The following is a 26,127-nucleotide window of genomic DNA, read 5'->3' as shown; positions in this document are numbered from 1 at the left end:
GTGATCGCGGTCTCCCGCGCATGCGCCGAGGAGCTGCAGCCTGGGCCCCCGAAGCTCTCACTCCGGCGCCTCTCCAAGCGCGGAAGCGCGAATAGAGACGCCAGGAAGGGAAAGCGTGTGCAACGAACCCCGGTCTCCCGGTAAGCGTGACACAGTTGAGGCTGTGGGAAGTGGACATGGAATCAGAAGTCATGCTTTATGATAATAGGTACCCCAGGAGTTGACCTAGCGCTTGGGACAGCCTTCCTGAGTGTTTGCGCCTATTAGCATAATTTAACAAAATACAGCCAGGAGATTTGTGAAGTTCTTTGGACTCAAAGAGACACCATTCCAAGCATTACTCAGAAATATGCAATTGACACGTATTGTCAATTGCATATAAATTCATATATGTTTAATATCACATTTATCTTCTACAAGCTCTAATTTGAATTGCACAAGCTATGACAAAAGCAACTGTGAAATAGCACATTACCATACATATGAAAGAGACTGCTATGTAAGCGAAGAGCATGGTTTACATTTATTTAGAAAAGGACAAGTGATGACTTGGGATTTTAAACTATGTTCAGCTATGCTATGCTATGGTATGGAGTGGTGTAACATACCAAACGCCTTTAGTCTCAAAATGCACACAGCAAGACTTCTACATTTTTTGTTTTTTTAAATTCCATTTTTATTAGTTTTGCAAGAGCAAGAAAAAGCAAACTTATGCATGTAGTATACATTGGGCACATGCCCATAATGACTTCAAAACTTAATCGAAACACAAGGCTTTAACGCTTTTCACCCCCCCTCTCCCCCCCTCTCGGGAACTCAGAGTCCGCAATTTGTGATTCTTCTCTTTGGGCAGCGCCAGCCGGGTCCGGGGCCAACTACGTATAATCGATTCTTCAGATTCCCATGCATAGGGATCCATGCACAAGGTAGTTATGGGCCGGCTGAAGGTGTCCAATTACCCTGGAGACTTGTCCTCTGAGTTGACAAACACCTCCATGAAACGCAGCCAGTCGGTTTCAATCTGTACACTAGAGCCATGTATTGCGGCGGTTAGTTTGTCCATGATGTAAATGTCCTTAGCCACTGTCACCCATTCCCTCTTCGTTGGGAGTGTTTGTCTTTTCCAGGTCCTGGCCCGAGCCGCTCTAGCAGCCAGCAATAGGGCTTGTGTCAAGGCCGGTACCTTTTCCCAGTGCTCATCTCTATATTGCAGGCCAAAAATCACCAGTAAGGGGTCCAACAGGTAGTCCCCCTCCCCCGCATCCCTGATCCAACTAAGCACCTCGGACCAATAAGTCTGGGCTTTGTGACAGGTCCACCACATATGCCAGTAATTGGCTTTTTCCCCGCACCCATGCCAGCACACTGGGGCTACGTCTGGGAACATCCTGGAAAGAGTAATCGGGTCGTACTGCCACCTGTGGAGGAGCTTGACAGCGTGGGACTTATATTGGCATGAAATCGACGTCTTGAAGGCCCTAGTGCAGAGTTTCCCCCAGAGACCATCCCCAATGGTGCAGCCTAGATCCCTTTCCCATTTTCTTCTGAGGCTCCCAGTGGTTCCCTCTCGGGGAGCCAAGAGGGCCGTGTACAGGAGTGAGATGAGGCCCTTCATTTCCGTATGGGAGTCCAGTATTTTTCTCCACTGCGGTGAGCCCCCTTTGTAAGCATTCCTTCAGTTTTGGGTTCATTAGGATGCCCTTGAGTCCAAGGTATAGGAGTGGCGAAAGTCTGCCGATACTCAGCGCCTCCTCTAGTTCCTTGATCGGTATGAAAGAGTTAACCCTCACCAGTTGGCCAACCCTACAAAGCCCCGCTTCGAACCAGGACTGGTAATGTTCGTGTCCCGGAATCTCTTCCAGTACTGGTGTGGACCATATGTGACTGAGTGGGGAGGGCCATGTGGTAACTCCATGCTTATGTCCCCTCCCTGCTAGTGCCTTCCACATGGTTCCCATAATGGGGTGGTCTTTAATTCTTCTCTGAAGTTTCTTAAGTGGGACCCACAACCATTCACCCACCGTGACTGGGCTCACGAAGGAGTTTTCAATGTAGACCCACTGTTTGTTGGGGTCTTCTCTAAGGTGGGGGGCCAAAACCCTGAGCTGGGCGGCCCTGTGGTACGTGTCGAGATCTGGGAGGGCCACACCTCCTCTTTCTTTGGGAAGGGTGAGGGTCTCATACCCTATTCTGGGCTTCTGGCCTTGCCATATAAACTTCAGTATGCGTCTCTTGGCCTCTCTGAGGTATGCCAGCGGGGCCTCCAGTGGGAGCATCTGGAAGAGGTAGAGAATTCTGGGGAGCAGGTTCATTTTTATCGCATTTATTCTACCCATCCATGAGATTTGTCCCTTCCCCCAACCCTCCATCTCCCTGAACAATTTCTCAAACAGGGGGGGGTAGTTTGCCAGTCTCAGGTCCTCATTGGGTCTCACAATGTTGATCCCCAGGTATTTTATCCCATCGACGCAGACCTGAAGGCCCAAAGGGGGCAATTCAGGTAAGCACCTATCGGCATCCGGGGCAAATGGGAAGATCACAGACTTGCTGACATTAACTTTAAAGCCTGAGAACCTGCCAAACTGGTCGATGATCTGAAGGGCCGCCGGGACTGAACGCATGGGTTCCCTCAGGTGAAGCAGGATGTTGTCCGCGTACAGGCCGAGTTTAAAGGTACGGTCTCCCACCCCTATGCCCCGCACCCTGGGAGAACCTCTGAGGTATTCTGCGAGAATCTCCATGGTCATGGCAAAGAGAACTGGGGAAAGGGGACAGCCCTGCCTCGTCCCCCTCTGGAGGCCAAAAATGCGAGACAGGCGACCATTGACAGTCACTCTGGCCGAAGGTGACATGTATAGGGCTTTGACGGCCCGTCTGATCCCCACTCCAAAGCCCAGCTTTTCTAGGACACCATGTAGGAACCCCCAGTCGACCCGATCAAATGCTTTCTCGGCATCTATGGACACAAGGACTGGGTTCTCACCCATCGGGGCCACGACCCGCATGAGATGCAGAGTTTTGCGCAGGGTGTCGGCTCCCTGTCTTCCCTGTATAAACCCCACCTGGTCTGAGTGGATTAGGTTCGGCATATGGCCGTCCAGCCTCGTGGCAATGATTCTCGTGAACAGCTTCGCGTCCACGTTAAAGAGGGAGATAGGTCTATTGGAGCGGCAGTCCGTGGGGTCCTTCCCCTCCTTCGGGATCACCGTGATTAGTGCCTTGCCAAATGACGGTGGTGCCTTCCCTGTCTGCATTATGTTCGAAAATAGACCCGCTAGGAAGCCTGCCAGTAAACCCCAGAAAGCCTTGTAGAAGCCTGCGGTGAATCCATCCTCCCCCGGGGCCCTTCCCAGCTTCAGCCCTGATATTGCTTTCAGCACCTTCTCCTCTGTTATTGGGGCATCTAGGGCCGCGGATTCCAGCGTTCCAAGGGTCAGGAGTGGGACCCCATTGAGGTATGCCTCCCGTGCTTCCCTCTCCACTAACCCCTCTCTTCCGTATAGGGTCTCGTAAAAACTAGCGAATTTCTCTGCTATGTCTTCCGGATCCATACATTCCCCCTCTACATCATCCCCGATTTGTTGGACCCACCTGTCCGCTCTCTGACCTCTGAGTTTGGCCGCCAGCATAGCATCGGCCTTGTCCCCCTTCTCGTAGTACCTCTGTCGCAGGTGTTGGAGTCCCGCTACTATTTTGCCCAATTCTAGATCCCTGAGTTCCTGTCTCCTTTCCCTCGCCAGGCCTAGGTCCCTCTCTTTTTCTCCTTCCCCCTTCCCCTCAGATCTTTCTAGGGAGAGTATATCCAACCTCAATCTGTGAGCTAGAAGGGTCATTTCTCTTTTCTTGGAGGCTCCTTCACTTATCAACCTACCCCTCCAAGTTGCCTTCGCTGCCTACCATACGATATCCCGATCCACTTCGCCCATGTCATTTAGCTTGAAATATCCTCTGATAGCCGAGGACATTTCTTCTCTAAAGACTGCGTCCCTGAGCAGGAAGTCGTTGCATCTCCACAAAGATTCCCTGGCCTTTAAGCATGAAGATGCTTAGGTCCGACCAGACCATATCATGGTCTGACCAACTGACAGGGCGAATATCACACGCGTCTATTCTACTCATGAACTGGTGACCTGTGAACAGATAATCTATTCTTGTCCTTGTCCCATGGGCTGCTGAGTAAAAGGTGTACCCCTTTGCTCTTGGGTGACGTTCCCTCCAAATGTCCACAAGTCCCCTTTCCCACATCAGGTCTCTGAGCCCCCATTCCGGGCCTCCCTCCACACCGCCTGGTTCGGTAGTCCCCCCGCTATGGTCCAAATCCCGGTCCGCCCACATGTTGAGGTCCCCACCCAGTACCAGGAGACTTTCCGCCCTGCGCATCACCTCTCCCATGGCCTCGTGGATGAATTCCTTCTGGCCTACATTGGGGCAGTAAATGGATACCAAGGAGACTCTGGAGTTGTGGAGATTACCGGATACCATCAGGACCCTCCCATCCTCCCTCTCCCAATGGGAAACCTCTGTTAGTTTTTGGTGCCTGTGGATCAGGATCCCAACCCCCGCCTTTTTAGTGGCGCTGGACGCCCAAAATACCTGGCCCACATGCGATCCGGGGATGGCCCTCTCCTCATCCTTCACCAATCTGGTCTCCTGCACGAAGAGGATGTCTACCCCCGCGTTCTTCATTTCTCGCCCTAGAAGAGAGCGCTTAGTTGGGGAGTTAAGCCCTTTGACGTTGAGTGAGCCAATTCTGATCATCTCGACCCGGCCCTTTCTCTCATGGTCTGCCATTACTCCCAAGCATGGTGTTCATCGGCTTCCCGATTCGGCGGGAGCTGCCCTTCCCCCCGTTATGGCTGGATCCGAGGAGATCCCGAGAGTGCCTTCCTCCCCAGGCCCGTTTTCCCCCCTCCCCCCTCCCTTCCCTGTTTGTGACGCCTGCCAACGGGCAAGCCGCCAAAGCCAAAACATGATTGTGCACCGCAGTTCTCTTGGTCAAAAGAAAATCCTGTCCCCGGCCGGGGTTGTGCCAATATGGACCTGATGTATCCCAGGAGTTCATAGTTGTTTCATTAGTCTCCTCCAGCCTCCGACGGTGGGGTGTTGGGTTTTTTAAATTTCCAACTGCCCTTTGTTTTCTTCTTTGTCGACCAGGGACCCAACGGTCCCCTCTCCATTTCCGGTCTGGGCTGAGTTCCCGCTCCTTCTCTCTCCTCCAGAGGGTCTCCCTTGAGCACCTGTAAAACTTGCGTTACCTCCTTACCACTGATCACCCTGTAGTCCACCCCCGCCCGTTCGAAGGATAGGGCGAACGGGAAGGACCATCTGTATCTCATGTCCTGGCTTGTCAGCCATTGTGTGAGTGGACGGCACTTTCTCCTGCGGGTGAGCGTGAGGGTCGAAAGGTCCTGATAAATCTTAATGGTGTCCCCTTCAAAGATGAAGCTCCCCAGCCTCTTTGCCTTCTCCAGTACTTCCATTTTCTCCCTGTAGTGGAGAAACCTCACCACAATGGATCTTGGCCCTCCCCCTCACCGCCTCCACCTCGGTGTGCCCTTTCCAGCTGGACCTCTTTGCCCCCCTCCATTGCGAAGAGTTGATTGATTAGGCCCTGGACTTTTCTCCACACATCCGCGGGCGTCTCCCCTCTCTCTCCTGAGACACCCCCATAATGCGCAGGTTGTTTCGACGTTCCCTGTTCTCTAGATCGTCCATCTTAAGGATCATGTCCTCTTCTCTCATTTCCAAGTCTGTTAACCTGGCCTCATATTTCATGTCGAGGAGGTCCGCCTGTAGATGGTTGTTTTCCATCCCCTCCATTTTGTCTTCCAGGGTGTCCACTCTCCCCTTGAGGTCTACAATGGAGGCTTGTATGTCTGTGCGGAGCGCCCTGATCTCCTGGAGGATATCCTTGAGGTCATCCCTGGTCAGTGCTGTCGGGGGGGGGGTCCCCCAGAGCCGGCATGATGACTCTGGGGCCCTCGGGCTGGGTTGGGGACTGGCGGCGAAACCGCTGGAGAGAACTGATAGCGCCGGAGAGTGGGGTCTGCTCCAGGATCGGGGGTAGGGCAGGCACCCGGGAGGTGGTGCCGCTGTGCAGGGTCCCCCTGGAATGTTCTAGAAGCTCAGGTCGGGGATCACGGCCCCTTCTTGTTGTAGGGTGCTGCAGCCACAATGCCAACGCCAACCTGCTTTCCCCCCCTTCGGCTCCTTACCTTGTATCGGCGGCTGATTTCGGGCCGAGCCCCTCCATGGGGCCCGAGAGCAGCGGGAGCGAGGTCCTTCATGTGTGCGGCCCTCCGGGCCCAACTTTCTCTGGGTCCTCTGTGGTCCAGGCACCCAGGCTTTCACGCGGGGCGCAGACGAGGAGCGCCTGGATCGGCGCGGGGCGGTCCCATCCTCTCTGGCCAGTGACAGGTCCGGAGCAGCCTCGTCTTTCTCCCCCCAGCGTTCTGGTATCTGGCCCCTGGTGTCTCGCTCCGGGCTGTGGACGAGGGGGTACCTCCCCTGGTGCCCCAGCTTCCCTTATATAGTGGTGGTTGTAGGGGGGGTAGTTCCCGCCCCACTGGCGGTTCCCGTGTGCCTCCAAGGGGCCCGCTCGGCGGAAACTCGGAGGCGTCTCCCGCACTGTAGGTGCCGCTTGCGTTCGGCGGGCTGTGTCTTTCCCGCTCCCAGCGACTCTCTCTGTGGTTGCGCCTAGGGAGGCTGGCGTCTCAGGCTGCTGGGCGAGTGGGGCTTCCCACTTAATTCGGGGACAGTGGTCTCCTCTGGGGCTGCTTTAAAATCCCAGGCAGGGATCCTCGAAGCACACTAGGCCCTGCAGTGCTGACGGAGCGTGAGCTCACAGGTTCGTCATGTTCCGCGCCCCCTGGCGGTCGTCTCGACTTCTACATTTTAACTCATGCTTTAGGGCAAGATGTTCTGCATACAATCCGACCACGGCTTCCTATTCGGAGGGACCTGCTTATCGCTCTCTTTCTCGCCTCTGCTATGGGATCTGCGATGACTGATCTCTTCCAAGCCCCCAGGACTTGAATCTGCTGATTGCTCTGTGAACCTCTGCCCCTTGCCCCAGTCAGCTTGCACTTTATATCTAGGACGGGACTTAGTCTGTCTAACATGTGTGCATCATTTCCACTAGCTGGAAGGTTAAGACTCTAACGCATAAGAGTGTTCCTTACACTTAAGAATGTTCTTTTGCTTTGCTTGAATGTACAGTATTCGATATGTACACTCTAAAGACAGTTTGCGTCTGTTGTTCAATGACTAGTCCATTGCATTCTATGGTTTTTGTTTCAGCACAGGGCTAAAGCCTGCCATCTGCTTCTTGGCTAGGACAGTCTGTTGGTGTTTCCTGCCCTTTGACTGCTTATCAGATCTAAATGGTGTAAAAAGCAACTCTTGACCTTGCTACGTTCTGTTTAAGACAGAAAGTTGCCACTTGTGGTTAGGCTTCTCTGCTGGATGGGGAAGCTACAATGTCCTGCTCATCGCCTTTCGCTAAAGCCAAGCAGCAAGTTATGCATGTGTTCTTTGCTAGAAACACGTGCGTTATTTATTCAAGGAACTTCTATTATCTGAAACAAGCGTCTGCTTTTGTCCCTTGTCACCAGCCCTTGCATTATGTGGTAGCGTGTCCCTTGTATTCAACGAACATTTCTAGCCTCTTGCTGATGTGTGACCAACTGTCTTATCAGGCTTGCTGTTCATTATCCATAATCCATGACAGGGGCGAGTAAACAGCCTTGTTTCAATTCCTTGTGTGTCTCAATTGACTCGGAAAGAAGTCCACTCCTGTCCAATCTCACTCTTAGAGAGGTACCTGAGTAAAGATCTTTTATAGCTTAAATTATGTCTTCAGGACACTCCCACTCCTTTAACTCGGCCCAAAGCTTCACACTCAGTTGATCATGTCAAAAGCTTGAGCTAGGACAATGAAGGCTAGGTAGATTTTAACATCTTTCTTCTCCATGGCTCATGCTTTTAAGGTGTTAATTAAGAAGACATTCATATGTGGGCAATTCCATCATCCATTACTTGCAAGATGGTCCACGGTTCAGCTCTGACAGATTTCTTGAGGACAATTTGGAGAGCCTATGAACAAGTAGCTGGACTAGATTCTGGTACAAATGCAGAATCATCAATATGGATGAATCCCAGAATTAGAATTGGGAAGAAAGTGATTTTTTGGAGAAGGTGGTTCACAGCAGACATCAAGAAAATTGGGGATTTGTTCAAGGATCAGAAATGGAAGACATTCAGGGAGCTGAGGGCAGAATACAATCTGGCCCAAAATGTATATGGTAACTACAGGAAATTGAGGAAAGTGGTGAGCCGGCCATCTGCAAATGCTTTCCAATTGGTTTCCAGTATCAAGAGTTTTTCCGGAAAGGCACATTTAGCCTCTAGAATGTACACTCTGTTAAGTGACTTCTCAGAACCAGATCAAGGGATCCTGATGACATGGTCAGGGGATTTGGAAACGGAAATGACTTCTCAAAGATGGACAAGTATATGTGCAAATATCAAAAGAGTTTCCCTGAATGTTGGGGATCAAGATCGTCAGATTAAGATACTCCACAGAATATGTTGAACTCCTGTTCATCTTTTCAAACATGGTTTATTGAACTCTGACATTTGCTGGCGTTGTGCATTGGGGCAAGACACTTTGGAGCATATGCTGTGGGATTGTGTTAAATTGAAGGATTTCTGGAATGGGATTGTGAAGGTAATGAATGATGTTGTGGGGGAAGAGATGGAATGCAACTTTGAAACATTGTCCTAGGTGAAACTGTACTGCTGGAAGACTTGAATGATAGCCAAATCACCTGGATTATGAGAGGAGCAGCAGTGGGAAAGAGATTGATACTAAGTGCATGGAAGTCAGCTGACTTTATGAACTGGCGCAAATGGATGGAAGGAATGTACAAAATTTGCAACATTGAACGAGTAAATTACATGCTGTAGAAGAAGGTTTCAAAATTCCAGAAGATCTGGGGGCTTTTTTGGATTTAAATATTTCATAAGAAGGGGTTTGATTTGAGGACTGCAAGAGAGATAAGTATTTTTTGGAATTATTATATTATCGTACCGTATTGATTTGAGGATTACAAAAAGACTTTGTATTTTTTTGGAATTATTATAGGGTATTGAAAGGATGAGCTAAAGGGTGTTAAAAGAACCACCCCTTTTTTTCTTTTTTTTTCTCTCCTCTCTTTATATTTTAGAATGTTTTCAATTGTCATGTAGTATTTTTTGATATGTGGAGGGTGGGGCGTGGGTTGGGTTTGGAGATATTGGGTTTTGTTTATGTGTTGTGAAATGATTCATTGATGTGAACATGGTTTTGGTTGTATTGTGTTATGGATTTGAGAAAATAATAAATTTGTTAAAAAATAAATAAATTAATAAATAAATAAAGAAGACATTCAAGGCTGGCCCCACTCCTTTCACAAAGCCAGCTTGCCTCTTGTCAAAGTTGTCAGACACTGCACTCTAATTTGAAAGCGCCTGTGGGATCAGTGCGGCAAAGATCTTCCCTGCCACGTCCAAAAGGGCGATAGGGTGGACGTTTTTAGATACTGTCCTGTCTCCCTTTTTGAATATAGGGACCACAATTGGGGGTTTCCAAAACAATGGAACTCTTCTAGATCGTTTTATGTAATCAAATAGTTCCCACAGGGAGGAGGCCTATAGCTCCAAATATTTTTTTTGCATGACATTGGTCATTCCATCCGGGCCCGGGGCCCTCGAATGTCTTTCTTTGTTAATTAAGCCAAGAATATTTTGTCAGTTCGAAAAGTCCATGCTTCACATCCTTGCACTCCTTCGTCTCTCAGTGCCAATTCATTGGTTGTGAATAGCAAAGAGAAATCATCCACCCAGGCACTGGCTGGGACAGCGTTTGTCAGTAATGCTTCCTGAGGGGTATTTAATGAATTAATCATCTGCCAGATTTCACCAGTGTTTTTGGATGCAATGTTTTTCAGCATGCTTTCCGAACCTTGCTGCAACAGCCAGTGTCTGCGAGATCTCACCCAGTTGCAATAATTTAGTTTTAATTTTTTGCAGAGTCCGTCTTTTAACCCTGTCCTTTTGAGGGCCTTCAGGATATTTTTTCTCTTTACCAGTTATTCATCGTAGATGTGCCGATGTAAAAAGGATCTTTTGGGGGCCGATTTCCTGAACACTTAGCATATAACAGAAAGAGGGTACATACCAGGCTGATCTTTGTGTAGAGGGGTCACAGGAACTGTAGGGGCAGGAGCTGGCTGAAAGCAAAGTCACACAGAGAGAAAGAAAAGGCAAGAAAATAGACTGGGTAACATGGATTGATCAGAATAAAGGTAGTACTGGAATATGATAAGGAGTCTCCATAGAGATAAGGGAAAGCCCTTGGGGTCAGTGCCAGCAGTGTATGTTTAACAACAATCATGCAGCAACATCACAGTGTATGGTTAAAACCGGAAACCATATACTGAGCCAGACAAGACTCCAACAGACTAGATGAAGGCAACAGAAGTCTTTCCCTTATCTGATCTTAACGCAGACCAATCCAGCGGTTACATTGTATATGGATAAACAGCTGAGACACAACAGAGGACCAATTTGTAATTAAGACGGAAAAGCAGAGTGGATAGAAATTACCAAGTACATGATAGACAGAGAAAACAAGCAAAGAGCAGAAACTGTACCCAGAGGCTGTAGACAGAAGCTATAAGCACTACTTAGAAGACAGACACACGTAAATGCTGGAATAGAGGAAATCATGGACCTGGAAATCATGGAAATCTCGTGAGGATAGCTCAGGTGCAACGTGCTCGCCTTCAAAACAGGACGACACGGAGCAACACAGGTTTGATTTCCGGGTCCGCGCTTCGAAATCTCTGGGTATTAAGTGCATTATAAATAACTTACCATATCATATCATACCAAGAATTGGAACTGGTATCATGGACATAGGAAAGGGAAGTTGCCACACATAAACTTGCAAACGTAGCGGTCTAGGAGTATCATGAAACATAAAACATTATTCATAGGAAAGGCAAATGGCGACTGCCAACTCAGTGAATACATGGATCAGGAAGCTCAGTGCACTAGTCATAGGCAAGACAAGAGTCAACTGCCAACTCATCGAATATGAGGTTCATGAAACTAAGTGCACTAGTCATGGGCAAGTCAAGAAGTCACTGCAAACTCTGCAAGTACGTGTTTCAGAAAACTAAGAACATAAAAGAGCAGGTACTTAAACTATAAAAAAAAGTCCTAGCAAGTAAGCATGCAATTTGGATTGCAGAGCGATATGGCAGGAACAGCTTTGCTAAAAATGGTGAGTCTGTGAGCTGCGGGGTGAGGGGGGGCTCACAGCAAAACAAGGTCTTGAAGTAAGTCAGAAAGGCAGCACAAATATCTTCAGAAAAAGGATGAGCTTTAACAGAAAACTGGACTGAAGCTGTAAAGCGGCAACAGTAAGTAGGAGTCAGTAGCGAAAAGCAAGATAGAATGAAAAGGTTAAAACCCTGTATAAAGCAGGAACTTCAGGTAAAGGCAGCTGAAAGAACACTTGCTAATCCTCAAGGAGAGCTTATGAAGCCCACAAAGCCCACAACCCAACAGGGTGGAAATGATTCCAGCCTGGGCAGGGGGGTCCAATTAAGTCAAGTCCATGCTTCAATAGCCTGCAGCAGTGGATTTTAATTAAAGTCTATCCCTCTCTTTGTAGCCTAGCCTGCAGGAGCTTGTAACAGGTGAAATGCAATCAGGGTCTCTCCAGCTTGTAGCAGCTTGTTGCAAGAGAATGTATTTAGTATGCCTCCCCTACCCCTTTGCCTCTTGGACAGCATAAATCTACCAGAATGCATCAGCTGGTTTAACCAGGAATGGAACATGAAAGTGGTTTGGTCCAAATCTGCAGCGGTAAAACAGGTAAATGAATACCATGGCCATTTGTGGGTTTTAACATGGTAGTTATGCTATGAATAAAGTCTATGAATGGGTGCATACAGTGGTACTGGGTAGCAGGCAAGTAAGTTACTAACACCTATTAGAGGTGGACTTGGCCCTTACTAATTTCATCCTTAGGGTACTCCTCTTCTGCAAGCAATCTTGGCTGTACAGGAGACCCATAGGAATAGAGAGTTTCTGACAATCCCTCTTCCTCATCAGGTTCAGGGATTTGGTCAACTACCTCAACCTCAGTTGTAGGTAGAGCAGGAGGAATATTTTCTTTCCCTCATCCTCTGTGTTTTTTCTCTCCTTTAGTCATAGGTTTGCCCTTTGGCTTCGGGCTGCCCTTAGACCTGGCTAAGGCAGTCTGATTTTCAAGACCTAGTGCTTGAAGGGTCTACACAGTGTCTCTCAGGACCTAGGTTTTGGAGTCTCCTCACACTGAAAGATGTCCTATTCAATTCTCTGTTCGCAGCTACAATGACAGGCATTACTGAGTTGAGAGAGGGACCGCTGAGCTGAGAAGCTCTGGCAAGAGCCTCTGGGTGGAAGCTACCACAATTGAACTAGGCCCTGTGTTCCTAATAGTAGAGGCACTTACACCTTGCACAAGTACACTAGCCTCAGGATTATAATTTGGGGAAAGATCCGGTATGGGAGCAGAAGCTCCAGCAATTCTATCTTCCAAGGAAACTAAATCTAATTCAGATCCATCACCATTGGCAAGGTATCTAAAGAGAAGGATACTCCTGTGATTATCTCTTCCTCTTCACTGGAAAAGGCCTGATTCACAGTGTGGAGCCATAGAGCTTTCCCTTACACCCCCCCCCCACCTTCACATGGTCACTTGCTCTACAGCTTACATAGGATCCACTGGATATGTGCATGTAGGGATGATTAGCATGTACACTGTCATGCTTGGGATAGGGAATCCCACTGCCCTTTCCATGCTCATGTGACTTATTCCCTTTATGAAATGTTTTGTAGGCCTTATTGGAATAGATTTTATCAGTAGACCCACCCTCTTTCTCATTTTGCTCTCCCCCCTCCTCATGCTTACCAGAAGCATGTTTGTCCTTTTGGGACAATCTATGGGAAACCCAAAGATCAACAGCAGTTGCCACATCTTAGAATAGAATTTCTTAGAATCTGCCAAGTGTGGCTTATGCTCAAAGGCACAAGGGACAAAAATATGTTCCAGCATGGCCAAGTAGATAATGGGCCTCATTATAAGTTTGCTGGTCCGGTAAGAACGGTACAGGTAAGATACTGGTACCGTTGTTACCGGGCCGGCAAACTAGGAGTTCTGCTTGCAGGTGCCTTCCTGCATGCCAGGTCTGACCTGGCAGGTGTACCAGCACCCGCGAGCAGAGCATGTTGGATGCACCGGTACCATTCAGGAATGGTGTTGGTGCATCCGACCTCCCCATCCCCTATGGGGCTCAAATGGGAATGGGGAGCATTTTTTTCCGGCGCCCACGTATGAGCAATTATCAGGTCCGGCAAGGCCGTAAACAATACAGTTTTACCGGCATGACCAATGAGGCCCAATGCCTTCAAAATTGGTTACTTTATGGCCTTTTACCCAGCCACTCCATTTTTCAAGGAATCTGTAACAAAAGACACCCACGTATTTTTTATCTTTTTTCCTAAACTCTCTGTAACCTCTTTAAGTAATGGACAGGAGTTTTAACAAACTTTAAGACATATCCTCCTTCAATGTATCAAAATCCTTACGGTCAGCTTTTGACATATCCATAATGGCACTGCAGCCAGAATGGAGTAGTCTGCTGAGTAACAAAGCAATCTTATAAGGCTTACCTGCTTTTTACACCTCACAAGCATACTCAAATGTTGTTAGCCAATCAATAATATAATTTTTTTCATCATGCATAGTGAGAAGATCCTTAGGAAATCTATGATGAGAAGAAGATTCAGAACTCCCATAGCCTCTGGAGAAGCCTCGAGACGTTTGTAGTCTGGCCAACTCCAACTGGTGATCCCTATCTTTTTATTTCTCGATCCTGTTAAATGCCAGCTTAGCCATCTCTTTTAAGCTCCCACATGACCACAGCTTCTGAAGTTGACAGTGAAACGCTAGTAGACCCCTCTTCCTCTTCCTGTGCATTCTCAATAGTGGCGATTATCACAAGCTGTTTCTACTGCTGCCACCTGCCCCAACATCTACTGCATCGATATTACTACACAATTAGGAGTGTTACTAGGTCTGGAGAAGATTGGGGGCTATGCTAATGTTGGAACTGTCGGGACTCGGGGCTAGCTAACCTTTTGGTTGTAGCCCGAGCTTCTATCCAGGGCTACAACCAAAAGACCTGGGGCTATAGCCCCCCCAAACTCCTCTAGTGACACCTCTGGGTACAATTATAGATTCCTGTTAATGTAACAACGTCTGTATTAAAACAACCTTGTTGCCAGAGGATGGCAATCCTCTGTCTACACATAACTTTGTTTAATGTTCTAGTTTAAGTGCAGCAAGAGTAGAGATAGTGAATGTTTCCATATTTAAAAAAAGCAGTAGGCAGTGTTCTGTGTAAATCGAATGATGATACTATGTATCCAAGACCTAATCCTCACCGCTGGGCACCAACTTGTTAAGATGAATTTCTAGAATCTGGCTTGGTGGGCAGATTTTAAGCCCACCCTAGTTATAGTGAACAGAGGAACTCTGAGAGGTTAGCCAAACCCAAGCAAGATACGCACAGAGAGTGGTCAAGGCTTATCCTCAGGAGAGTGTGAGTGGGGTCCACAATAAGTCTACACAGTGAAACACACAATAATTCAATTTAGACAGGTAAGTAAAAAAATATGATATTTATTTGAGGCCCAAAAACACACACTAGGAAATGAAACAAGCAGGTGATATCACACAGCACTCAATAATCAAACACATATACAGTCACCTTTTAGGTTCTTAGAAACACATTCAAAAACTTAGACAACAAAAAGAATGTAACTCGTGATACAGTAGAATGAAACCAGTTCACATGAATTATGCCCTAACTTTAGAAGTCCAATCCCTATGATGTATGAGTCCTTGTGCCCAAAAGTCAAAATGCTTCTTCTTAGGAAAAGGAACTGATGTAGGAAGAGTTCTTGAGGTGGTGAAATGCTCCAGAAGATATTCAACAAAGTTCCAAGTAGGTCAAATTATATTCCTATCTGTTAGATACAAGCTTGTTAGATCTGCCGATCAAACAGCGATGGAATGGAATAACAAAGTGTATTATAAGGTTAATTTTAAGGAGAACAGGGGGTATCAGGTAATATTATCCCCACCAATAATATCACCATATGTATGGTTGTGGGATAAGGCCATAGGCAATATTATTAGTGGGGATAATTTATGGGGTTATTAGGACCAGGGGTTGCTGGGGTGTCCCCTGCAACATTAAAACAATTATGGAGGTTGCAGGGGTGTCCCCCACAGGTTCCATGGCTTAATATCGGCGTAAAAATATAGCAATATTTTTGTATGCCGATATTTTTGAGGGGATATTAACACATGAAACCGAACAGGGGGAGGAGAATGCGTTCCAATTAGTTACCCCCCGATTCCAAATTTGTCAGATGACTAGGTGGGTCGACAAGGGGTTGCTGGAGGTTGGTTTTCCGGCTGTTTGTTCCAGTAAGAAGTGTGCATGAGCTGCGGGTGCAATGATTCTTCCAGACGGTTGGAGGCACAGAGGGCAACCCTTTGCGAAGAAGAAATGCAGAAAGCACTGATGCAGACCTCTTCTGAACACTTCACCAGACGGGGAAGGCGAATTCCAGTGATGGTTACTGCACACAGGCAACAGCAGGCGTCCTTCCTGTTGTGGTTAAAGAAGACATTCCAGAGCAGGATCCCTTGAAGCTCGAAGGCTGAAATTTGTCAGGAAGGCGATTTACCCCACAAGCTGGCGAGCATCAAAGTTTTAGGGACGAACGCAGAATGGTGACAATTCTATCGAGGTAGCCCACTGGAGAGCTGGTCAGTTCACTGGGTGGTCCTGTGACATGTCTCACGGCTCAGGATGGCTGGATCCTCTGGAATGCATCGAGACTGGTTGGTTGGTCCCACCAGTCTATGGGCTGAAGCACTGTTTAGGACCTCACATATTAGATAATCCGGGAGAGTTTCATCAGGCTAATCACAGGAAAGGATGCTGTACCTCTTCGGGAGTCATTGACAGATCTTCAGTTGGCTGCTCGTCTACACAGAATACTTGGCTCTAATGCTGATCTGAAGAAATAGCTGCAGGAGTCCTCTTCTTTTCCTCAATCCTGGCTGAAAGCAAGTCCAAGTCCACCAGTGGTAAGGATCTGCACCATTCAAACAGCCAGCAGTAGTCCAATCCGGGACCACTGTGGGTTTCACTCATGCCACACACTCAGATGTTCAGACACCAAAGACGTGGAGTGGAACCAGGCAGCCCCACCCCTTCCTGGGCCAAGCACCCACCAAGGCATCACTAGCCCGCAAAAGCAGCAGCTTTCCCGGGCAAGCACATGATCTTATGTGTGATTTTCTGACCCGAGAAGACAGGAAGAAGGGCAAACAATAATATGGCCAAAGAAAAAAAGCAAAAATCCTGTGGCACGGCCATTTTAGGGCACTAACCATGTTTACTAGCCATAAACAGTTAACGCGAATATGCTCACTAGAAATAACGCACACATTGTAAACATGTATTTGCTACCTCCAGCTTGTCTTTAGGCACATATAAAAGTAACCAAAAATGGCAAGTGTAAAAAAATAGGGTGCTACAGAAGTATTCCCACTGCACTGCATTGTAAGATGCTGCTCTTCATGACAGCACACGTTTTTCTAGTTTCAGGCAATGCAAGCAGCACCTGTTCAGGTAGGTATTAAGTATGGGTCTCAGCATAGTAAAGATCAGCGAGGCGATTGATTTACTGTAGGCGATATGTAAATGCTCCAAATGACTGACCAACTAGAGGAAAATATATTGGGTACTGCTTTCTTAAGTCTTTTTTACGCACACTTGGCTGTCAATCTGCCCTGCCCGCAATCTCTTGAAACGTGTTGCAGATTGCTCCCTTTACGCCTAACCCCTCCCTCTCCGGGATCACTCAGCCACTACATTTTTTGTAGACTTCTTCCGCTGACACACTTGGAAAGAAAGCACACACTATGCCTATTTTCTGAGATAATGCTCATTTTCTGGAGAAATTATACATAAAAATACAAAATATGCACACAAGTAAACATTAAATGTGAAATAGGGTGATGGGATGGATGAGTGAGAAGATGTGGGGCTCTGGGGAGATGTAGGGCCACAAGAGGGATGCGTGATTACAGTGTAGGTTGTACCAAAATGCCCTAGATCCCTGGTTGGGCATGCATGTGATCATCAGATTGACTTGGATATATACTTAACACCGTCGATATGGACATGGACTGAACTAGAGATAGCTTGGGTTCACTAAATATGTGTGTACGGGAGCATAGGTCAGTGACAGAGCAGGCTGTTATTGAACAGGGAACCTGCAGAGGAGAATAGTAAGCATTGTGCGCATGCGCACAGTAAGTCAGGAGGGGTGTTACCGGGAGGAGACCCTGCAGAGGATGGAAGCAGCATGCGCACACGTAGAAACGGCCAGCTAGAGCGACCGGTGATGCTGATGGTGCAGGAGTCCTGCAGAGATGCGCAGAAAATACTACGCATGCGCCACGCACCTGTCAGACAAGTGTCTGTTAGTGCGCATGCGTAGTTTTTAACAGCATCACAGTCAGTCAAAGAACTGACGGAGTAGGCACCGGAGCGCAGGCCGTTACCGGTTGTCTCGTATTAGTGCCTCAAGCTTTTCAATGCGCTTGGCACACGGGCACAGCACCCGTCACTGCTCACACAACTGGGCCTCTTTCTCCTTTTAGCCCTTACTGTCCAAGCTGAGTGCGCGTTACCCCCTCTCCTGTCCTCGAAGCCTGCAGATCTCCTGTCCTCGAAGCCTGCCGTGCAGATCCCCCTATAGTCTACCACCGCCTCTGCCCGAGCCATGTCGGCCGCCCTGTACGTGCTGTCCACGCTGGGAGGCTATGTGCTGACCTCGGTGCTACTTCTTAAGTGCCCTGGGTTGCTGCACCGGAGGAGGAAGCAGAGTTTTCGATGCAGGCATATATCCCATCGTGGGGGTGAGTAACAGGGCACGGCTGCCGGGCTCGGGGCGGGGAGGGGGGATTGCTTCCGCGGTAGGCATATCTGGGGTCGATGAGTACCGGGTGAAGGATAGGTCAACGGGGAAGAGTGTATGCTGCAGGCACATGACCGGTCCGACCGCCGGTATGGAGGGTGATGGGGGCAGTTAAGCTTTGGTGGAGTGCACAGAATGAGAAGGGCACAGTGTGCACGACAACAAGGACATGTATTATCGGAGTTGAATACTTGGGGAGGGAGGCAGTCGACGGTGGGGTGGGCGGATAAGTCTTTCACTGCACGGCAGGTGCAGCTGCGGGGGTGGGGGGGGAGTATAGTAAAGTGGTTGAGGGGTCGTGGGTAGCCCAGCTAATCGCCCACTGATACATAATCGGGATAGTAATGGGATCTGAAGCTTTGGTATTGTTCTCTGCAAATTTAGCTGGTGTTGGGCCAGGCATTTGATTTTGATTACGACAGTACAAAATCCCTTCCCGAATATTTGAGCAAGCGAATTCGACCACCCCCACCCACTCCATGCAGTGTTTTGGAAGGGGTGATGTAGTAATTAAGACGGTGAGACCCCATAGGAAAGGTGACAGGTTCTGCACCAAGCATTAAAAAAAATCTGCTGTACAGTTCGCCGTGGCGGCCGATTTTTTCATAAGGAATTGAAATAAGCCCTTTAGGATTAGCATTTGAGGCATTGTAAAGCTTAAGACACCAAGTGTGGCAGTGGAGTTGTGGATACGAATGGTCATGAAAGCCAGGCATATTGCTGCGTCAGTCTAAGATGTATCTATCCTCAGCCTAACGTCTTTCACTTAAACTGAACATCTGGCGACTACTGTGTAACCTGGTCCGCATGCCTGGTGTTGCTAACCTGACCACTCTGTAACCTGGGCATCACAATTCTCTTGCTCTCTGCTCTTCATATTCTGTACTGCAACTGTATCAAATGTGCTAAGCGCCCAGATACCCTAGGGATATAGGCTGCGCTATACAAATAATAAACGAAACTAAAGAAAGCAATCCTCGTGTGGCCTACCACCCTATGCTAGAACCGTGACTCAAGAGTGGTGTTACTATGAGGGACTCAAAAGCATTTAATCTTAGTGTTTAGTTTATACATTGTTCATTTTATATTTGTTAGATGTAGCCACACTATAAATCCTACTTTGTTTAAAGCACTTTCTGAGCGAAATCACTGCTGACACGTCCTAATTTTAGTATTTAAAGAAAAAAAGGCAAAGTGAGCTAAAGGAATTAAGATGGGTATCTCATTGTGTCAAGCTGGAAGCCAGGATGTAAGGCGTGGTTTTCTGGTTCTATACTTTAGACGGCAGAATAGACTTTAACTTGTCTTTTTATTGGTCATTTTTGTAACCAACATACAGTGCGTTTTTGTTGAAGGCCCAAACTAGTACTCATTTGAATAAATCGGATTTAGAAAACAACAAATCACATAGGTAAACCTGACAACAAATAAAACAAATCTTTATAGTAGCAGACCGCAAAAATAAATCATTTCTTTAAAAAAAAAAGTAGCACAGTAGACTCCTGAATAATTAAACCAGGTGCTATGTATGCCGATCATGAATAGATCTCAGCAACGTTCACTAAACTGGTTGAGTTGCCATTCCAGTTTTGTGCCCCTGCACTCGCATAACTAAACTTTTGAATAATTTAACATCGAATGTGGACCTCCTGATACTAGCTACTAATACTACATTGCCAACCATATAGCCACAGAGAATGACTTAAAATCAAATTGGTGTTCTAGCCCCAGCAGCATGTTTTTTATTGGGATTTGTGAAGAGTTGCACTATGCAGATAAGCTATTTTCCTTTAGGGCGCTTAGAGGGTTGCACATGTAATAACGGAATACGAACTCCGGACCATTACATAACAGCAGAGTTGACAAGGGGGAAGGCTAGTACAGGAATTTCAACTGGGTAACAGCATTACATTCTGGTTCCTATCTTGGGCGGTTGTAAGTGCTATCGTATCACAATGATATGTATCACAGGCGTTCTCGTTTTTAGATTGATTACCAGGAATAGTATCACAAAGAGGCTCTTATAGGTAAAGTAGTTTTGTACTTGTTTTTTTTTTTAGCTCTAATGAACTTTAATCTCAGTCCTTGGATGGTCAATTTCTAAACTCGGTCTGCTGTTATTGGGCTTCATTCCATAAGAATATGTGTGTAATTTGTGGAATTGTAGTTGGCAAGGAGTGACAGTGTGTCTTTTGGGCCTTTTTATACAGTAGCTTCTGTCTGTGGTTCTGAGAGCTTTAAGAGTAATTGGCTCCTGTACTAGTAGCCATGATGAAAGTGTTTTGAGAGCAGTTGAAATGTGGTCGTGTTTCTCGAGGTGCAAGAACAATCTAGCTACTCTGTACTGTACCATCTGTAACTGTTTAATGATGTGCATTGGTAAGCCAATGTAAAGGGTGCTAACACCGAAAATATGAAGGGGGTTGTTAGTGAGGGAGAAAGATACAAAACCAATGTTCTGTGGGTTCAAAACCTGGGATGTCTTCTTCTTTTGTGGGATTGCCAGAGACACTTGGTAACGGGTGGAGCCAGCCTCAAAATCTTGGGCGGCTCGACACAAACTCTCAAATGTGCTCCAGCGCTGACTGATGGAAGACTTCTTCACAATGATGAAGGCGTTGAGTGAGGGCCTGAGCTGAAAATGTTTCACAGGCAAATCATCTGTCCCACTTGTGACCAGGATCGAGACACTCTAAACCAGTGGTCTTCAAACTTTTTAGGCATAGGCACCCACAAGCAAAATGTGGGCAGGCCAAGCACACCCAAAAATGCCAAATGGAGAGTAAGTACAAATGGCTATGAACTATCACATGCTGTTACTGCACCCTACTCCAGTATAGTCCCTGGGCTTTCCCCCACCTGCTCCCATCAGTCTCTGGGCTCGTTCATCCCACTCCTACCCAATCCCTGGGCTCTCGCTAACCCACCACAGACCCTGGGCTCTCCCCGCCCTGCTTCCACCACTATCCCATGGCTCCCGCCCATCCTGCTCCCACCACAGTCCCTGTGATCCCCCACCCTGCTTCAGCACAGTACAAGGGCCAGTGGTAGCTGGTGAATTTTTTAAGTGGAGGGGCATAAATATTTCCCCGTAGCGAGGGATCCCGGACCATTCAAAGGAAGTTAAAATGTTGCATTTTAGAGCATACTTTAAAAAAAGTGGGTAAAAACCCAAACAGTTTGCAATTGGCGCTGCGGGTTGGGGGGGCCCAGAGGCAGGCATGATCTTGATAGATGTCCAGTAAAAAGATACCATGCCTGTCCCCTGGGCTCAACAGTGCCTCAGAAGGACAGCTGATTTTGGCATGTGGGATGGGGAATTGTGCAACAAAGGCATTTTTATAAATGCCTTTTGTTGTACAAGCTCCCCCCTCATTCACCAAAATCAACTCCACGGACCAACATAAACACACACACACATTCACACAGCAAGCACTTTAACATTCACATGAGCACCCATCATCATGCACTCACTAAACAAGCATGTACACATCCATATATATATATATATATATATATATATTTGTTTGTTTTTTTATGAACATAAACTTAACTTCTGCGCCCCGGTCCTGAAGTTTCCTCCCCAGCATTCCAGCTCCTGCATCATGAACAGGAATCGGGAAGCAAGAGCTCCTGGTTCCTGCATATGTGTGGAGGGGTCTGCTTGTGGGTTCTGAAATGCCCCGCTACAGCCTGCTTTGTCTGTAAATGCGAGGAGGCGCAGGAGCTCCCCCTCGCACATACAGAGATGTAGTTCCCCAGGCAGCTGGGGAACTGAACTGTCAAAGGAAAACAATGTTTCCTTTTGACAGTTCAGTCAGCCCAGGAGCACTCCATCAGCTGGAATAAGCAGCTGAGGGAGAGTTCAGTGATTCACTGGGCTGGCTCCTCGACTCCTCCATAATGGGTGAGAGCGCCACTGGGCCTACGCCCCCTCGCCCATTATTGATGCGCCGCCAGGCTTGGACTGGCCTATAGGGCAACAGGACAAGGCCCGAACCAAAAATACAAAATGCGAGTGTGGGCAATTTTTTTGGGTCAAAATGTCACTTTTTGGCCAATGTGATCCAGTTTGATGAGTTATTACACTATGTAGTTAGTAGTTTTGACCATTGTTGCTGAATAAATATTCTTTAAATATCACAATTTACTCACTCATTTTAACAAAAAACACCCCCTTCATTACTGTTCAAACAGTCAGTCACTAAAGGAATGAATTGCCACTTTTTCATTGGTGCCCAGGACAGTTTTATGCTTCAGTCCGACCCTAACTTAGTTGCCTATGATTTAGGCGTGACCACGAGCCTCTTATCTCCATCTCGTTTGAGGCTGTGAAAACAGACACGTGATCATCAGTCGTTTCATGCCGACATTCCCCCTAGGTTGTGTTTCAGCGCTAAAAGACAGGCCTGCCTAGGTTTGTGTGCTTACCAACATGATTAAACATTAGCAGCTAGGAATTGTAAAGTTGTTGTACCAAAAGAGCTACCACTCTGACAAGTTACTCTGAATTATACACTTGACACAGGAGTTATCATGTTAATGTATTTAATACGACATCCTATTTTCTTAGGGCTCTTATTCTCATCACACAAGCTAAAGCAAAAGCAGATATAAAATGGCACAACATCACACCAATGAACAAGATTGCCATGTGGTCAAAGAGCATGTTTGAGTAGATAAATAATAGAACAAGTGGTACTTTTATTTTAACAGCATGTGTAACCTTTGTGTCTCAAGAAGATATGCTATACTATACTACACGCCATCAGTCTCAATGCACTCAGCCAGTCCCCACTCTTCACTCACATTTAGAGCAGAATGTGCTTCAAATTAAACAGCGCCTCCTGGGGTTTATAAGTTCTGCTTAGCTGGGCCTGGCTATCTCCTTCCTGCTGAGGATCTGCTCAGGACTCCTCTGTTCTGTACTCTTCCCCAGTCCCGCTGGCCTCGATGGACAGGCAAGTCTGCTGATCTCCCTTTCTCTTTTTGCTCGGACCTTATATGTAAGAAGCAACATGGTTTCCCTGCCTGTGTGTGTGCGTCATAAATGCTATCTGGAACAGTAAGGCCTAAAGTTCAGCATGTCACTGTGCTTGTTAAGTACGGTCCCCTATGTACAACTCCATTAAGTGGGTTTTAGCACCTCTTAGTGTGCTTTGTACTTGTTCAGTGACTGCTTCCACTGTATTCCATGGGCCTTGGCCTAGCGAAGAGACGGGTATGTCACTTGCTGCTTCATAGTTTTGCAGACATGCATCATGCTTCTATTCATGTCTGCCTATTTCCTGTCCTCGACTCCTTATCAGATGCAACACTCAATGGTGTCAAGTCAACGCTCGCACCTACTGGGCATGCGGTGTAAAAATACGACAGAACATGTTTTTGTATGGTACTCCAAAAAGCTCCAGTCCTGTCCCGAAGGACGGAATGTCCCACAAGTATGGAGGGAATGAGACGGGACGTAGGAGTAATAAGGTAGCAAAGAATCCAATGGTGGGGGTGAGTACAGATGGTGCATGGACGGCGCTGATGCAATAGAGGAGCTAGTGCACAAGACCTTAGGATACTCTACAGCGAAGCATAAGTGCTTTGTGAATGGAGCATGCAGAAGGTGCCACAGAGGCAGGAGAGTGCCTGACAGGGCAGAGGAAGCATAGGAAAATTAAGAGATGCAGGAAAATATGGAGGAGCGTATCGAGAAGTAGAGGGTAAGGGAGAGACAAGAACAGAAAGCAACATAATCGCAAGTACGGCAGAAGTGAGAAACCCAAGAAGAGAAGGATAAAGCAAAACTCTGATCCAGAGACTGGAACTGTGAGGTGGCCTGGATCGCCAAGTATCTAAAAGAAAAAACAAAGTAATCCTTCATGGCTGGAATGGAACTGCAGGAGATCCTAGAAGGACCATTGCCAAGCAACCTCCTATTGTTAGTTCTGCTTCTTTATAGTTCTGTCCAGCCCTCAGTCATTTAGCCATGTTTCTATGAAAATAGAATCAGTCCGCAGTGAGAAGTGTTGGAGTGAGGTTGGAAGAGGTGAAGGAGGAAGAAGAGATCAGAAAAGTGTGCAGCAGGTGGAGTAGGACTTGGAGAAGAGTTGTGGCAGATTTGGAAAGAGTGAACGATCGAGAGCATGCAGGCAAGAGAGAAGGCCCGAGAGAGAGCTAGAGATAACATGTGGGCAAGAGAGAATTGCCGAGAGAGAACAAGAGGATGCCTGAGGGAGCGAGAGAGTGAAATGCCCGAGAGAGGGGGAGAGAGGGGGAGATCTCTCTATCAATGAACCAATCCGAAGCAAACTATGCAGCGGAAAAACAGAACTGAAGTAATTGGCGCAGTGCATGTGAGATAATATATACGGGCGGTGATGTCATACCCTTAGGTGGACGGAGGTCGTCGAGGGGCACGAGTCGATGATGCACAGCACCCTCTACTGGGAGAAGCAGCTGATGCTGCAAGTAGTTATCAAAGATGAGAAATACGTGGGAGGACATAATCCATTTGAATGAGACAAATGCATAGAATTCGTCCCTTCTTACCAAGCAGGAGCCACCCCCTTTGAGACTGTGGAAGTGAGCCAGCATCTCTTACAATTGACCCAGTCAATCGGATTTTGAATGAAGGGAAGGTATGCCTACTGGGGATGTAATGATAATGAAGCATACAATTATGTACTACGGGTGTTTTGTCTGAATTTGTGTTAGAGCGCCTGTGTGATGTCATTAGGCCAAGATGGCCACTGTTAAGGATACACTTTTAGTTTTTGAGCTGCAACTGCTTTTAGGGTGGTTCTATGAAATATTTGCTAAGTATGATTTTTGTCAAACATGATCAAATTAATAGAAGTTCATATAAGGAATGTTCTGTTATATTTTACCTTTTTTCCGAGCTGCAGCTTTGTAAATTATTGCTACTTCATCGCAAACCTTCGACTGTATGTTCAGTAAATTGGAAAGTTTGAAATAATTTGCAACTCTCTCGTTGAAATATACTATTTATTAAAAGCAAAATAGCAATCTACATTTGAAGAGAGAAATTAAGGTTTTACAGGCCATCTTCTGAATCCCAGAGTTCATTTTCATCATCTACAAAATCGTTATCACAGAGCTCTTCTTCGACACCACACTTAAACAGTTTTGTGCACCTTAGTGACTGAGCTTGGCATTTGCAATGCACAGCACACCTTCCTTTCACACAATGACACTGATTGTGGTGCTTATGGAAGCATGCACATAGTAGGAGAATATTGATTATCTGCACCTGAATTGTGATGGCTCTGGTAGTTTTGGGTGTTGCTGATCAGCGCATCACCATTCTATCACCTGGTAATGAGTATTTAAGATGTATGGTATTAGAGAGGATTGTGTTGGCACCAGAGTTTCATTTTGCATCTCCTTTTGTGAACATCCACCAACACAGTTGGCCAATGCTAAAACCTTGTTACTGGCAAGTAGACTTGACAAATGAATTGTTCTATCAATCGTTCATCTTCCTTCTTAAATTCTTCTGGGCATCCAAGTCTTCACAAAGCTTCAAGTATTTCTTTTTCTGAAGTCTTTACTTTCCAGAAAGATAGTTTTCCTTTCTTCTTAATGTACCCAGTAACATCACACCCTGAAAGAGCAAGAAGGCATAGTAATGCCTGCACTTTTATAGGCCCAAAGCAGGAGCACCCACGTTTTTAGATCTATAAATCTGATATTATTTCCAACTCCTGTGACAAACATGCTGTCAGATGGGAAAACCAGTGATCACCACAGTGAATGGACACAAACCATCAGTAGCAGGTGAAAAAAAGTGTATGTTAGTAGTATGACGTCATAAATAGAGGGAGTGAAGAATTATTGTTGTCTGCCTCCTCATGTGTGCTTTCAGTGTTTCAGACATCATTTCCATCTGATGACTTGGTTTCATTTCTCCAGCTTGCTACCAGGCTTCTTTTTAATCCTCTATGCATGCATAAA

General features: G+C 46.8%; 1 protein-coding gene across 1 annotated transcript in view; it reads left to right on the top strand.

Moving 5' to 3' along the window:
• Positions 1 to 17,553: 17,553 nt before the first annotated feature.
• GDPD1 (glycerophosphodiester phosphodiesterase domain containing 1) overlaps positions 17,554 to 26,127 on the top strand; it is a 995,260-nt gene continuing 986,686 nt past the window's right edge. The window contains exon 1 of the mRNA XM_069615147.1: positions 17,554 to 18,103. Within this exon, the coding sequence (XP_069471248.1) occupies positions 17,968 to 18,103 (136 nt within the window). The 5' untranslated portion in view covers positions 17,554 to 17,967. The remainder of the gene's footprint in view (positions 18,104 to 26,127) is intronic.

The sequence above is a fragment of the Ambystoma mexicanum genome, chromosome 9, assembly GCF_040938575.1.
Source record: "Ambystoma mexicanum isolate Mex_15411 chromosome 9, UKY_AmexF1_1, whole genome shotgun sequence".
Classification (NCBI taxonomy): domain Eukaryota; kingdom Metazoa; phylum Chordata; class Amphibia; order Caudata; family Ambystomatidae; genus Ambystoma; species Ambystoma mexicanum.
This window is presented reverse-complemented; position numbering and strand designations above follow the sequence as displayed.